We start from the raw sequence: 16,599 nt of genomic DNA on the forward strand, positions 1-16,599 counted from the left end.
GAAGCGCCTAGATTAGAGGTTTTGATGAGGTCCTGTAGTATGGGTTGCAACCCTTGATACTTCAGCTCCTAGGGGTCGCTCAGCATCCTAAGAGGATCGCGAGGCTCCGTAAGGAAGACGTACTTAAAAAGGCAGAGTAATTGTTCAAGTCGACTTCCTTACCAGGTACTTATTTATTTTATGTTTGTTATTTTGATAACTGCTAAAATGAAATAAAAAATCCTTAGCTCATAATAATGTAAACATTTATTGCTGGTCTCTACCCACCCCCCTGGGTGTGAATCAGCTTATATAATCACCGGCTAAGTTAAATATTGAAAAATGTTTTTATAATAAAATAAATTTTTGAATATACTTACCCGGTGATTATATATTAAAGGACCCTCCCTTCCTCCCCAATAGAGATGCAGTGGACCGAGGAGAAAATTGAGTTCTTTGTTTACAATGAGTACTGAGTACCTGCACGACAGATGGCGCTGTTGAAGTACACCCCCTACCTGCATAGCGATCGCTGGCGGATTTTTAACGTAGAGTTTTCTGTCGAGCAGCAGAGCTGCAGCTTATATAATCACCGGGTAAGTATATTCAAAAATTTATTTCATTATAAAAATAAAATTTTTCCTAACTATACAAACCTTAGCTATTTAATCAAACTTGCCCGCCAGCCCTATCCCCCGTGAAGTCCTACCTTTAAGCAAAGTGAGCTCAGCACAGGTGTGTGTGAGGGGGGGGGGGGGTGGTTAGCAAGCTACCCTCCCTACCCCCCCACTAACTAGCGGTGGGGTAGTAAACCCTCGTTAAAATTCTAATGGCTCGTCATTTCAGCTATGCCGAAAATAATTACCCATATTAAATAGCTAAGGTTTGTATTGTTAGGAAAAATACAAATTACCTACAAATTTGTCATATTGCTGTATGTCAGCTTGTGCTGTTATCTTTTCTTATGTAAATAATTTGTCAACTTTCATTTATTTAATATCTAAGCATTGTTTTGCACAAATTACAAGTACAGTTACTATATTAAACTTTACATGATATGACAGATGTTATATGGTCAGTTAGTATATGCTTTATGTTAAACTTTTGGTCATATCTTTATCTTATATTTATGATTTTCTATTCGTTGCCTTTTTCAGGTAGTTGATAACGTCCCAGTTGATGATCGAAGTACTGAATCTTATAAAACGGTAATTGCTGTTGATAAATCTTGAAGTGAATGGTTCTGAACATGGAGAACCGTAATGGTTCAAAACTAACCCCAAGAATCCGTATTTTGAGTCTAGGAAATCCAGGTGTTGGCAAGGTAAAGTATTGCCTTGTGCAATATTTTAAAGGCTATGTTTTAGATCCTTTGAAGTTTTAAAGAGTCATGTGTTTTACAGTACAATTAGAAGTATTTTTGTTTTTCTAGTAGTTTTGCTTTTATGACACCCTACAGTATTGTAGAAGTGAAAAATAAAGGTGTTCCTTATTATAAAAGCCCATTCTTTATAAAAATTCTTTTAATAAGAGGGAAAGTTTAGGTCCTTTTTTTATTATTAGCAGGTGTACCATTACTCTTCTATAGGTACTCAGCGCTATTTTGTTCCTTCCCAAATAGAAACCTTCATTCTTTATATAGGAGAGATCATTCACCGTGAGCTGGTTTAGTTAGGCGGGAGTAGACCAACCACCCTGCTCACACACTCCCACAGTAGTTAATCTTCACTTCTGATTTGGCTATGCTTGAATGCAGATGTTCACATTGCTCTCTCCCGGTCTTCTTTACCTAATCCACTGGCCATAATAACTTTGTTTTCTCTTCTTTTTCAGGTGTGTGCATTCTTGAGGAACTGCAATTATGCAGGTTTATCCTGGTATATCCTGGCACTCTTGCTGTTCCTTTATGTTGGCTAAGGAGACGGATCCTTACCGACTTTGCAGACAACACTCTTGCACGGAGGCTTCTCCTTGCGATTAGTGTTGAGAGTGGTACAGTAGATGTTGGAAGTAGTCTAAAAGTGATTCTTTCCCCTTCGGGTTCATCCTCGAAGTCGTATAAAGCCCGACATCTTTCTCCTGCGGCTAGTACTCTCCCACCTGCTTTTTCTGTTTGGCGGGCAAGAGCGATGACCATTTAACCCTTGGATAACCTTCTTGTCAGGAAGACCCTGTTGCCTCCCCCAGTGAAGCGGCGGCTTCCCCTCGAAAGGAATCTAGCTGTTTTCAATTGTTGCCTTCCATTTGGTTTTTGGTTTCTGCCACTAAGGAATGGCTCTATTGAGGTGTTGACGCTAGGGACACAGCGGGAGCGCATATCTTCTTCTGCAGGGGTTGGCCTTGGCCTTTTGTCTCCCTCCATGAGCTGTTGGAGGGGATTCCCTTCCAGCCGGTCTCGTGCCTCTACTAGAAAAGTCTTCCACAGGTCTTCTTCTACCTGAGGATTGCAACTTGGTTCTCACCTGAGTTCCACCTTAGCACACTCATCCCCTGGAGTGAGTGTGTGCGCTGAGTCTGCTCAGCATGCTTTAGTTCACTCTGCAAGCTGGGTTCCCTCAGCCTGAGGTCCTTTGTGAACCTCACCCTTATAACCCTGATGTCCCTTCAGCAAACGCTCTATCCGCCGTGAGAAGTTTTTCTTGCTCGAGTGATATCAGTGATATATAGACGCGAAGGGTGGCCATTCCAAGCCTGATTTCTTGTTGGAACAACTAGGGGTTATCCTGGTCAAGGTTACTAAGAAACGGACGAAACCAGGGCAGGATATGCCTCCTCCTGTAGACACCCTTCACCTGAGGATAGGGATTGAGATCTCTGAGAGAGATCTCATTTGTTGACAAATATCGTCTCTGTCGCTCATCGAGATAGACGACGCTGCCTCTACCGTTCTGGCCCCCTGAGCTGGCTGCTGGTCCCATTGAGGCTCCTCGGAAAGGGGCTTACAGTACTAGCGTGTTATCCTCCTCCACTTCTAAGCCTTGAGGGGGGAAGGATTTGAGTTCTCAACCTAAGAACTGGACATCTAAGATTGTAGAAGACCCTGTTCTTCAGAAGATTCAGAACGTAGCGGCTGCCTTGTCAGTTCCCTTGATCTGGAATTCTCATCCTAGGCCCTGATCTCCTGCTGAGCTGTATGCAATATGATGACCCCGGACCCAACTCCTGCTGTTGCGAGTATGTAGTTGACGTCTTAGATTCCCCCTCCGAACACCTTTCGAGGGAGGATCTAAGTCCCACGGTCTCTCCTGCCGGTGATTCTCCCCCTCGGGGGAGTTCACCTACAGAGACTCCTCTGCGGAGGCCCCTTGATGGTCGGCCTGCTGATCCCACGGCCCCTCGTGGGCGTATAAGGCGGAAGGCTCGTCCTCCCCTTCGCCGTAGAGGCCTTCCTTCCTCTCACAAGGGAGTTAGGAGGTGCCTCTTCGGCTCCTCGTCACCACAATCCTCTGCGGAGGAGACGACTCGCCGTTCGCCGATCCTGCCAGCTACCACCTTAGACCTCTCCGGGGATCGTTCGCGATCCCCTTCGGATGATGGTCGTCCTTCGGGACACAGTGACCAGTCTTCCTCCAGACCTGCTGACTTGCCGTCACCTTTCGATGTTCCGGATACGCGTTGCGCGCCACCTGATCCTGCCACTGCGCAGGCACCGGGTCCTTCGGGGCTTAAGGGCCTTGAGCGCAAAGCCGCGCCTCTTGCCCTCAAGCGCCAGGTTCTTCCTGCGCGCCCTCCTGCTGCTGCCGCTGTTCCTGTCTTAGCGCCACAGCGCTCACCTGCGCGCATGCGCGCCCCTGTTCCTGCTACGCGCCAGGGTTCCCCTGCGCGCCCACATCCTTCTGCGCCCCGGCGTCCTCCAGCATTTCCTGTTGCAGCGCGCCAGCGCCCACCTGCGCCCCAGCGTTTCCCGGTTCCTGCCTCGTCGCGCGCAGTTCAAGAGGTTCCTACGCTAGCGCACAGGCGCTCACAGGTTCCTCTGGACTCGCAGCACCCATCTGGAGTTACGCGGGAAGTGCGCCCACGCGCAGTTCCAGTCCCAGCACTCACGCGCTCGCCAGCACGCTTCTACATCGCAGCGCACCGCCCAGGAGGCGTCTAAGCTAGCCCATGGGCGCTCACAGGCACCCCAGGCCTCTCCTTCCAGACTGCGCGATCCTGCACGCATTCCAACCGCGCGCGACGCTCCGGTTGCGCGCCCAGTTCCAGTTATCAAGGCGCCCCATGCAACCCTCCAGCGCACACCTGTGCGCCCTCATCCAACCGCGCGTCCTGCTCGCCCACCGCAGCAGCGCACTCCAGTGCGTCCACATCCTGATGCGCGCCCATGATCACCTGCGCGCCCACAGGCTAGTATGCCTGTCCCTTCGAACCAGCACCTACCTATACGCCAACTCGCCATCCCTTCCTCGCGCTATCCGAAACCGGCGCTCTCGCGCCCTCGCCCGGTTCTTCCAGATACGCGCTCAGGCGCCCCTGTCCTCTCGTGCCCTCCAGTGCCGCATCAGGATGCTGCGCGTTCTCGCATCCGGCCGCCTCCCGTTCCGGCCGCCTCCCGTTCTGGTCGCCTCCCGTTCCGGCTCCTGCGCGCCACACGCCCTCCAGCTCCTGCGCGCCCCCGCACCCACGCGGCCGCACCATCTCCTGCGCGCCATCGCTCCCACGTGCCTGTGACCTCGCCTACGCGCCACCGAGTCCTCGCGCCCGCTCCACCACCCTCTCTCGCCCACGCCTATGCGCGTGCGCCCGCGCGAGCGCGAGATTCCTGTGTTACGCGATCCTTTCGCGCGCAACCCTGACCAGGGCCCATCACGCGACCTCCACCGCGAGCGTCGCCAGGCGGATAGGTCTTCGTCTCGTTCCCCTCCCTGCAAGCGCAGACCAGCGCGCTCGCCGGAGGAGGGGCGGTTCCTGGACAGGTCTAAGGACTCTTTCTTTCCAGCTTCGCAGGCGAACCCGCATTTGTCGACTCCTCCAAGGGATCGAACGATCCCCTTCCCTCCAGAGGGAGTGTCTGACAGTGCGACTGTCAGCCAGCAGCCCTGGTTCAGTACCCTGGTCAGAGCTCTTGTGCAGGCGATGAAGCCCGCCCTCTCTGACATGGGTTACAAATCAGTGGCAACTCCCTCCCCCCTGAAGAGGAAGAGAGGAGTCTCTTCCGTGGAAACAACTCCAAGGCCTATTTTGTCTCCTCGCAGATCCTTGTGCAGGGCTCCTTCCCCCCCCAGACTTTCTCTCCCTCCCCTGCGGATGAGGATTACCCATCCACAGGAGAGTCGGACGAGCCGGACCGTTCCCCCATCGCACCAATGGGGGAAGCTCCACCTCTCCCTGAGAAGTCTTCTCGTCCAGGGGTGGAAAAGAACCTGCACCCATCGTTACCCGAGTCCTGTATCCTGCCCAGGAGGGAACCGAAGGACTCTAAGACGATCCCTAAATCGTCAACAAGGATCAGGCAGGAGCCATCTAGACCTCACGAGGATGTCCACGTGTCCCCCCAGGAAGAGTCACTGGGGACGGGAGACTTCGCTGCCAGTCCTTCAGGAGGAGAGCACCAAGAGTCAGAACATGCATTCTGGCAAGTCCTGACCCTCATGAGAAACCTCAACGGGAAGGGAAGGACATGGTCTTGGACCGCGTCTACGGCACCCAGAAACCCTCTAGGGTCAGTGCAGCTTTGCCCTGGTCTCAGGGGATGAAGAGTGTCAGGGACAAGGTCGAGGGTCAACTCTCTGAGCTTGCCTCCTCCAGCAGTTCCAGCGCCGGTAACAAGCTCCTCCCTCCTCCTCGAGTCCATCAGAGGGGGTACTTTGAGATCCTTGAGGAGTCTTGTTTGGGTCTTCCGATTCATCACTCCGTGGAAGAACTCACCGGGGGAGTCCCTCTAGAGAGACACTCCAACTGGCACATGTCCTACTCAGCTACTGAGATCCTAAGCCAGGAGAAGGTCGCTAAGTGTGCCATGCAGGCAACTTCGTGGCTTGACATCTGGCTGGGGTCTCTGGGCATCCTGTTGGGGTCTGAGGACCTCTCCAAAGAAAGCACCAGGAAGGCACTGGAGACTTTCTTACTCTCAGTCACACGGACCATTGAGTTTCTGGCCCACCAAGTCTCGAGCTTGTGGGCCAATGCGATTCTCAAACGTCGGGACGCTGTGGCTGAGAGGTTCGACCAGAAGGTTCCCAGTTCGGAGGTTAGCAGGTTCAGACACTTCCGTGTTCGGTAAGAGTTTGTTTGAGCCTAAGGACGTGGAGCAGGCAGCTGAGAGGTGGAGGAAGTCCAACCAGGATTCCCTCATCCATAGGGCCCTGACATCGAGGCCCTACAAACCTTCAGCGGCTCAACAGCCCCGTCCAGCTAAGGACACGAAGAAGACCACTGCAGCGAAGCCGAAGGTGTCTAAGCCCTTTCCTGCCAAGAGCAGAAGGAGCAAGAAGTCCTCCAAGGGAGGAAAGAACCCTAGAGGTAACAGCCGAGGCCGTAAACGCTAGGGTTGGCAGTCCCCCTGCATGTCCACCAGTGGGGCGATGCCTATAAAGTTGCGCGACAAGGTGGCAGCAACTCCGGGCAGATGCCTGGACGATTTCTGTGATCGCTCTAGGTTATCGCGTCGCGTTCACAGCCTCTCTACCTCCCCTGACAGCGAATCCAGTGTCGTTGAGCTCTCTTGCCATGGGATCGCCAATAGGGCAAGCCCTTTGGGCAGAAGTCCAGACCATGTTGAAGGAGGACGCTCTCCAGGAGGTTGTAGACGGGTCTCCAGGCTTCTACAGTCGACTCTTTCTTGTGAGAAAGACGTCTGGAGGCTGGAGACCAGTCATCGACCTCTCAACCCTGAACGGGTTGGTCAAGCAGACTCCGTTCAGTATGGAGACGGCAGACACGGTCAGACTTGCAGTGAGACCACAAGACTTCATGTGTACACTGGATCTGAAGGACGCGTACTTCCAGATCCCAGTCCATCCGTCTTCAAGGAATTACCTAAGATTTGAGACAACAAGATCTACCAGTTCAAGGTGCTGTGTTTCGGTCTCTCCACAGCCCCTCAGGTGTTCACCTGAGTGTTCACCCTCATCTCTTCGTGGGCTCACAGGATCGGCATCCGTCTCCTTCGTTATCTGGACGACTGGCTGATCCTAGCGGACTCGGAGGCAACCCTTCTTCGCCACCGAGACAAGCTCCTCGAAGTTTGCCAGGATCTAGGGATCATGGTAAATCTCGAGAATTCCTCTCTGCAGCCCTCTCAGAAACTGGTATATCTAGGCATGGTCATAGACACCAATCTCCACAAAGCCTTCCCATCAGACGACAGGATAGCAAGGCTGAGGAAGGTCGCGAGACCTTTCCTCAATCGAGAAGGACTCCCGGCCCAATCGTGGCTACGTCTCCTCGGCCACCTCTCCTCCCTAGCCCGTCTCGTTCCCAACGGTCGCCTCAGAATGAGATCCCTCCAGTGGCGACTCAAGTCCCGGTGGAATCAAGGTCAAGATTCCCCGGACACTTTGATCCCTATGGGTCCAGCAGAACGGACGGACCTCCAGTGGTGGGTGGCGGACGAGAACCTATGAAAGGGAGTGGATCTTCTCGTCCTTCCCCCGGATTTGATGTTGTTCTCAGACGCATCAAAGAAAGGGTGGGGGCCCATGTTCTGAACCACAGGGCCTCAGGCCTGTGGTCAGAATCAGAAAAGTACCTTCACATAAACCTGCTAGAAATGAAGGTCGTGTTCCTGGCACTTCAGAAGTTCCACCAAGTCCTGGCGGGCCACTCTGTGGTGGTGATGAGCGACAACACCACGGTGGTGGCTTATATCAACAAGCAGGGAGGTACCTTTTCGGAACAGCTATCCCATCTTGCAGTAGAGATCCTGAGATGGGCCGAAGTCCACTCGATCTCGCTAGCGGCTCGCTTCGTTCCAGGCAAAAGGAATGTGCTCGCCGACAGTCTGAGCAGAGAGACGCAGATAGTGAGTACCGAGTGGTCTGTGGATCCTCAAGTAGCCAACAAAGTCCTGACTTTGTGGGGTTCCCCGATGGTGGATCTGTTCGCTACAGCGCTGAATTTCAAGTTCACACTGTACTGCTCCCCGGTCCCGGATCCCAAGGCTCTCTGGCAGGATGCCTTCCAACAACGGTGGGACAACGTCGATGTGTACGCCTTTCCCCCGTTCTGTCTGATGAGGAGGGTGCTCAACAAGACCAGAATATCGGTCAATCTTTCAATGACCCTGATAGCTCCGCTATGGCATCACGCAGAATGGTTTCTGGACCTTCCGCAACTCCTAACGGAGGTTCCGAGAGAACTCCCTCCATGTCACGAGCTACTCAAACAACCACACGCCAACATCTTCCACAAAGCCGTAGCTTTGCTTCGACTTCACGCCTGGAGACTATCCAGCATCTCCTCACAGAGAGAGGATTTTCGCAACAAGTTGCAAACAGGATGTCTGGTCACCTGCGCAAGTCATCTGCAGGGGTCTACCAGGCGAAGTGGCGAGTCTTCTGTGGTTGGTGTCGTGGAAGGGGTATCTCTCCCTTCGATGCCACTATTCCAGCAATAGCGGAGTTCCTGGTGTATTTGCGGGAGGAAATGCGCCTTTCAGTCTCAGCAGTGAAAGGCTATCGCTCAGCCTTAAGTCTTGCCTTCAGGCTTAAAGGAATGGACATTTCTTCCTCGCTGTATTTTTCGCTTCTCATACGGAGTCATGAACTTACCTGCCCTCAGTCGGAAGTGAGACCTCCTCCATGGAACGTGGTTCGAGTTCTCAGGTCTCTGAAGAGACCTCCCTACGAACCATTATGCCAGGCTTCAGATCGCCACCTTACCTGGAAGACAGTTTTCCTGCTAGCTTCGTCCTCGGCCAAGCGAGTTAGTGAGCTACATGGTCTCTCGTACGACATCGCCCATTCAAGGGGATGGGGGAAGGTAACGTTCAGCTTCGTCCCTGAGTTTGTTGCCAAGACTCAGAATCCGGGAGTGCCGGACCCTAGGTTCGACTCTTTCCAGGTTTCAAGTCTCCGTTCTGTAACAGAGATGACCCAGACCATCTCCTACTGTGCCCATTGAGGAGTCTGTGGTTGTATCTTAACAGAACAGCTGCAGTTCGTCCCCAGGTGCAAGCCCTGTTCGTGAGCACTGGGAAGACAAAGAGGAGGGTCACCAGGAATACCATCTCTGCCTGGATTGCAAGGTGATACATCTGGCCTTGAATCCTGACCCTCCTCCGTCACGTCGCCCTAGAGCGCATGATGTCAGGGGCATAGCTACGTCCCTGGCCTTCAAGAAAAATTATTCAGTGACGCAGGTCCTTCAAGCTGGGGTGTGGAAGCGTCAGACCACCTTCACGACCCACTACCAAATAGCTAAGGTTTATATAGTTAGGAAAAATACAAATCATCTACAAATTTGTCATGTCATGACACATTTATATGGACAAATCATCACTGCTGTAAAGATAGATTTAAAATTGATTAGTACAGTTCACAGTAATAAAAAATACTGTAAAATTTATATGTAATAACTTATCCTTAATTTCCAAGTTAATTGCTGAATGAAGATGTACTGTACTTAAATGAAAATATATCTTGTACGTATGAAATTTACTGAAAAGGAAAAAAAAAATTAAATATCTTATACAGTACAGTATGAAATGAAAATGAAAAGTTTATTTGTAAAAAAATATCTTAGCATTCAAGGGGAGGAGAGTCGTCTACGCCATCATCATCAGTCGTTGACTCTGGAGGAGGGGTTGTCCAAGGTGTGGTTGCCGGAAGTTTGGTTGCAGAAGGAGGGGTTGCCCGGGAAGAGAGGTTACCGGAGGAGGGTGTGTCAGGGGCAGGAGATTCCGTTGCTTGAGAAGGTGGTAGTGATGGTTGAGGCTCAGTCTTGGGGGTTGCCGGAAGCAGTTTCAGGCGACGGGGATAAGCATGGTAATGGTTACCTCCTCCTCCGACCTTTTCATGTCGTTCAGCACACTCTTGTAGCCAGCAAAACTGTCATTTATTGCACGCATGAACTTAAGAAGTCGCACCAATAAATGGTCCATATTGTACGCCCTCTGTTTTTAAGTCCTCCAATATCCTTGACATCTCCGCCAACTTGTCGAGGGTGATGTTTTCTTCCTCCTCGCCTACGTCACCGGGCGCCTCCTACTCTTCTTCACTTGCAGACCGGGGCTTGTTGTCGATGAGGCTGACGTCGATAACCTTATCGAGGAGCACAGGGAGGAGCTTACGACTGAAGACTTGAAGGAGTTGGAGGCAATGCAATTGACCATCATTCAAGAAGAGCACAGCTCTAGTGGTGGCGAGGACAGGGGGGGAGGGGGGGGGAGACTGAAGAAACAACATCGGCAGAAATAAGGGAAGCTATCGGTTGGTATGAAAACCTTACGAGATTCATTGAAAAAAACACCCAGAAAAACTTCACACAGGCTGTCTTCTGGAGACTGTTAATGACAAGTGTATGAGTCATTTTAGAAATATTTTGAGGAGTCGTCAGAAACAGCCTTCTTTGCTTAGATATTTCTCCAAAAGAGAAGTGTCAGAAAGCAAAGATGATAAGTGATTCTATTAAAAAAGCTAAAAAAGAGTAATTTTTTAAGTTCTAAAAAAAAAATCATAAAAAAAATTTCAAAAGAAAAAAATAATAAAAAAAAACATTTTTAATTTTAAGTGTTTAATAGTAAGAATAAATTTATTATTTAAGTGTACATAACATAATTAGCATTCATACGTTTTTATATCTACGGCCTCCTCCCCCCTCTGCCTCCACCCACTACCAGCTCAAGTCACGTCACTCCAAAGGTAAATAAAATTTAATTTTTCCTTTACAGTACAGTATATAATTTTTATATATACGTGTAATGTTATTTAATTATATATTGTACAGTACATGTATATTATATATAAGTATACTGTAGTACAGTGCTTACTATACTATTTTGTTACGTACTAATTTTCAAGGTTTTTACCTGGGGTTTTGCATGCATTAGCTATTCTATTGCCTGCCATACGAAATTTTCACCATACGATACTAACTCCAGAACGGATTAATGTCATATTTCAGGGGTCTACTGTATATGTATTTTATCCAAACATTGGCAATAATAGTAAAGATTGCCATTTTTCATATATAAGTTTTTATAATTTTCCAAAACCCTTCTACAAATTTTTAGGGCGTAAAATTTCTTATCTTTTCATATATTAATGGTAAATATTGGTTTATAAAGAAAAGTAGTTTCAATTTTTCTCTGAAAATTTCATCTATTCCTATGCAAATACTGTACAGATTTCTGAGTCATTTGAATGGGTTGCTTCTAATGTCAATTTTCTACGACCAGGCAACAAAGAAAAAACAGGGTCCAATTGTAACTGTAATAAGCTACCTGGCAATGCCAATGCTGGGCAGCATTCCATGTTACTGTGATGCGAGTTCAAATTCTCTTCTGGTTGTCATTCCGTTAAAAGTCTTCTATCTTTGCTCTATAATTGCGACTTCACCTATTCACACTGGATTACCTTTATAGTGCATTAGTGAATGTGTTTTTTCTTTATTATTGCTATTAATTGTGCTTATCAACGTCTAGTGTCTCTATTGTCATGCAGATCTGCCCCGGCCATGATGATTGCTCTTGTGGCACTTTTTTGAGATGGGTTGAGGTCGATCCGCATCCTTTTTACCCCTCATTGTATAGCAAAAGATGTTCTGTGGAATCTTCATGTGAGTATCGTAGAGAGTGGCCGTCCTCCCGGTAAGAGAGATATCACTCCTGTCACTAGAAACGAGATGAGGGATCGTTCCCCTTCCTCTTTGTCTTCTAGTGATAGCTAAAATCCTAGGCTCTTTTCTGTGGCGACCAATATCTCCCACCCTGCTCCTTTGTTTCTTGAGCATTCTGAGGCTTCAGTTATGAAGAACAATGGCTTGAATTAATTATTGATATACAAAAACGATCACGAGTCGGTGCTAGGAATGGATCCTTTAGCTACGGTCACTGCCCTTCCAGTGCCCGATCCAATCCCAGTGTCCTCGGTTCCTGATTATTCTGATGTGCATAGATCTCCCTCACCTCCCACTAGTGTATTGAGTGGTAAGCCCTTTATGGCAGAGTTATGCAAGATGACTTTTTGGTTTGGGAAGTACTGTACCTGTATCTCTTAAATCATCAAAAGTTTCCCCTCGTTCCCGCACGCATACGGCACACCCCAGAGTTGAGACTGCCATTTCCCCCCATACAGAGGCAGCCCTGTTGAAAACTCTATATCCTTCACCCCTAGGGGTCCTTGGCATCATTTTACTCTTGCAAGTTTTCAGGATTTGTCCCAGAATTCCCCATCACATTTGTTGATGTCGTTTGGACCGCTTCTGCAGTGTCCACAACTACAACTTTGGCTGGACTAAGTTGTTCTATTATTGTTGTTTCTTCCTCTTCTAAGAAAACGGCTTGGAAAACAACAGCAACAACTACGTACACATACTTTGATTCCATGCGTGCTTGTTAAACGTCCCACAGCCTGGCCGCGTCCTCAGGCTAACAAGTCTGTATGCGCCACGGTTCCTACACGTGATGACATCACGGATTGTGCTGCCATTTCAACGTGTGATGGTATTCCCCCACGTAATGGCTATGATATCATATCACATGATATTGCACGTTCTGATCATGCTGTCACTGCCCAAGCTCGTACACAAATGGAACCTCCTCGTGTTTGTGTTCCTTCGTTAGCTTTGCCTTGCTATCAGGTAGCTTCGACCTCCAAAACTCAATTACCTGGTTCCAACCCAATAATCATTTGCCATACTAATGAAAAACTTGTTATTTTACCGCACCGTACTCACACAAGTCCTTTGCCTATCGTTGCTAGTACTTCGTATTTTACACGTCCTTCGGAACCACATACAGTAAACCTGTTTTTTCATGTACAGGGTATTTCGACTTTTCAAATTCAGGGTAGGAAAAGGGCTCAGGAGCCCACCCCCTCTTGACAGTCCAAGGACATCCTCTTACTAAAGGAAGTGTCAAAGATGTTGGGCAAAGGAAGCGTAGAGGAAATCTTGGACTCCTCCCCAGGCTTCCTCAGCAATCTCTTTTTAGTAGAGAAGCGGACGGAAGGTTGGAAACCTGTCATAGACTTATCGCATTTGAACCTCTTTGTCTTACAAACAAAGTTCAAAATGGAGACTCTGGCCGCTGTTCTTCAGGTCATCAGGAAGAACGACTTCCTATTGACCATAGACCTGAAAGATGCATACTTTCAGGTAACCCATCCGTCCATCCAAGGTCAAGGTAGTACCTGAGGTTTTCCTTCAGAGACAGAATCTTTCACTTCAATGTGCTGTGCTTTGGCCTTTCAGCAGCATCTCAGGTCTTTTACCAGAATCTTTGCCCTTTTCTCAGCCTGGGATCATGCCATCGGCATCAAGCTTCTAAGATATCTGGACGACTGAATTTTCTTGAAAGTCTATTGAGCCATGCTTATAAAGCACGGAGTTCTCCTTCTCAACTTTTGCAAGGAGCCCGTCCTTTAACAGAACATTAAGATTCAGGAAAGTGGCAGAAACATTCTTGGAAGGAGAACTGCACCCTGCTTGCTCTTGGCAGAATCATCTGGGACACCTCAGCTTATTGGAGAAGCTGGTCCACTTCGGCAGGACGCATCTTCGCTTGGTACAGTGAGCTTTGAAGAGCCGGTCCCTGCAACCCTGCTGCCAATGCCCCAGGAGGTAGTGACAGATTTCAAATGTTGGTTGAGACAAGAGAAGCTGTTGGCAGGAACACCCCTTCAGGTCTCCCGGAATTCTTTCTATTCTCAGATGCTTCACACCAAGGGTGCAGTACTCGCCTGAGAAAGAAGCAGATTTCAGGTCTTTGGTCTCAGGAGGACAAGGGCCTTTCACATCAATTACCTGAAAATGAAAGTGGCGTATCGAGCGTTACTTTACTTCTTGGAGACACTCAAATGTCACCCTGTGGTGCTGAGGAGGGATAGGTTCACAGTAGTGACCTATACTGTGTCTCCAAGCAGGGAAGCGCAATCTCTCTCCTGCTATGCCAACTAGCAGTAGAAATACATAGTTTGGCACAGAACAGCAGTGTCCTTCTTGGCTAGGCTCATTCTTGGGAAGAGGAACATCATTGCGGACCATCTGAATTGACCAGGAAAGAGTTGGTTCTGAATGGTCTTTGCTGCTTCTAGTGGCAAAAACTCTTGTGACTTTGTGAGGTACCCCATCACTAGAAATGTTTGCCACTCACCAGAATGCCAAACTCCCGGTGTATTGCTCTCCAATCTCAGACCAAGCGGTAGCAATGCAAAGCCTTCCAGCACCTGTGGGATGGAGTAGACTTTTAAATATTTCCACCAATCTGTCTGATTTGTCAAGTCCTGAACAAAATATGAGTGTCCCGAGAGGTCAGAGTAATGCTAGTAGCCCCAAAAAGGCCAAAGGTGGAGTGGTATCCAGACCTGCTGCACCATTTCATGGAAAATCCGAGAGAACTTCGAGAATGGCCAAACCTGCTGTGCCAACTGCATGTAAGAATGTTTCACCAGGTGGTTTGCTGCCTATCTCTTTATGGTTGGAGGCTGGTTAGGGCACCGGCCACCCATTCCGATACTACCGCTAAAGAGTTATTGTGACTGCCGGACAGTACTACAGTCATACCTCTTGATATGAAAGATTCTGCTTACGAAATTTTCATATTGCAAAACGAGATGCAAAGAATTTTGCGAAAAATGTTTCGCTGAACGAAAAGAGGTACTGTACGACAACCTGACCGTCTCTGCGATTGATTTTAAAATTCATGCGCCGCCAGCCCATAAACTCGCCACCATCCTCCTGCGCTCCAATTGAAGAAAGAGAAATTCCTTATACTCCCTATTCAGATGCTAGTTACCACCATATGATCCTGCTCTCCTATTGGTCAGGATCTACTGTACTGTATCCCATCATTCATCTATGCATTGGCGGTCCTCTTCCATTTTGTTTCGGCAACGGTATTGTATGCATTAAATTTGTGTTTGTGATTTCGCTTTCATGACTATTGTACTGTATTGTGTTGCGATATTACGTTAGTTTATTAGCCATGGGTCCCAAGAAAGTTGCTGATGTGCAGGGAGAGAAGAGGATGATACTTTCTATGGAGACAAAGATGGAGATAATCTAGAAATACAGGGCTGGCTTGCAGTAAAAGTGTGATCTTGAAGGTATATGGCCGAAATCTGTCTACGATAGGAACGATCCTGAAACAGAAGGAAGCCATAAAAGCAGCAACACCTTCAAAGGGTGTGACTGTTTTCTCCAGCAACAGGAGCCATGTCCACGATGAGAGGGAGAGACTGCTGCTTATTTGGATTAAGGACAAGGAAATTGCTGGAGACATGATCACCAAGACAATAATCTGTCAGAAGGCCAGCGCCATTTTCGGTGATCTTGTGTGTGCTCAGGCCGAAGACGATGCAGGAGAAGGAGATCTAATTAGGCACCACTAGAGTTCAAGGCTTCTCAGGGGTGGTTTGAAAAATGTAATAAACACTGGTGTCTATTTGGTGGTGCGTCATGGAGAGGCTGCAAGCTCGGACACGAAAGCGGAACAAGCCTTTGATAAGACATTCGACAAGTTGACTGTCCAGGAAGGCTACAGTCCCCAGCAAGTCTTCAACTGCGACAAAACTGGGCTTTTCTGGAAGAAAAGGCCTCGTCGGACGTTCGTCACGGCAGAAAAAAAAAAGCTACCCAGGCATAAACCTATGAAGGACAGGCTTACCCTCTCACTCTTTACATATGCCAGTGAGGGATGTAAGGTGAAGCCCCTGCTGGTGTATCAGTTGGAGACTCCTCAAGCCTTCAAGGCCCACAAAGGGATTAAGGAGAAGCTTCTGGTGATGTGGAGGTCTAATGCCAAAGCGTGAGTAACAAGAACCTTGTTCATCGAGTGTGTTAACCTTTGTTTCAGCCCGACTGTGAATAGATAATTGGAAGAGAAGCTCCTCCCCCTGAAATGCTTGCTGGTGTTGGATAATGCCCCTGGTCACTCTCCTAGCCTCGAGGATTTAACCTAGCAGATTTTTTCTTTATCAAGGTTCTCTAGCTTCTGCCTAACACCACACCTCTCTTTCAACCCATGGACCAGCAAGTGATTTTTAACTTTAAGAAACTCTACACATAATGTCTGTTTAAGAGATGTTTCGAAATCACTGAAAGCACAAACCTCACCATTCGTGAATTTTGGAAGGAGCATTTCAATGTTGTGATATGCCTCAAAATTATCGATATAGCTTAAAGGGAGGTTTCGAAGCGCACCTTGAATTCGCTTGGAAGAAGCTGGGGCCTGATGCTGTCTCCCCACAAGATTTGGAGGGCTTCCACGTAGGCCAAGCTGTAGCCAAAGCTGATTCCAAAAAAAGTTGATGATCCTGAACCTGTTGCTCATTCTGAGGTTGCCGAGATCGTTACACTGGGGACGTCCATGGGTCTGGAAGTTGATGAGGACGACATTAAAGAGCTTATCGAGGAGCATCAAGAGGATCTTGTGATGGATGACCTGAAGATATTGGAGGCCATGCAACTGAGCAAAGTTCAGGAACAGTTCTCTAGCAGTGAGGAGGAGGAGGATTACCCACT

General features: G+C 48.5%; 1 protein-coding gene across 4 annotated transcripts in view; it reads left to right on the forward strand.

The window, feature by feature from the left end:
- Window positions 1-16,599, forward strand: part of LOC137650106 (dnaJ homolog subfamily C member 27-like) — a 156,193-nt gene that overhangs the window by 36,362 nt on the left and 103,232 nt on the right. For all 4 annotated transcript variants that reach the window (XM_068383224.1, XM_068383223.1, XM_068383225.1 and 1 more), the window contains one exon: window positions 1,137-1,303. In XM_068383224.1, the coding sequence (XP_068239325.1) occupies window positions 1,217-1,303 (87 nt within the window). In that variant the 5' untranslated portion in view covers window positions 1,137-1,216. The remainder of the gene's footprint in view (window positions 1-1,136; window positions 1,304-16,599) is intronic.

This window comes from Palaemon carinicauda, chromosome 11 (assembly GCF_036898095.1).
Source record: "Palaemon carinicauda isolate YSFRI2023 chromosome 11, ASM3689809v2, whole genome shotgun sequence".
NCBI lineage: Eukaryota > Metazoa > Arthropoda > Malacostraca > Decapoda > Palaemonidae > Palaemon > Palaemon carinicauda.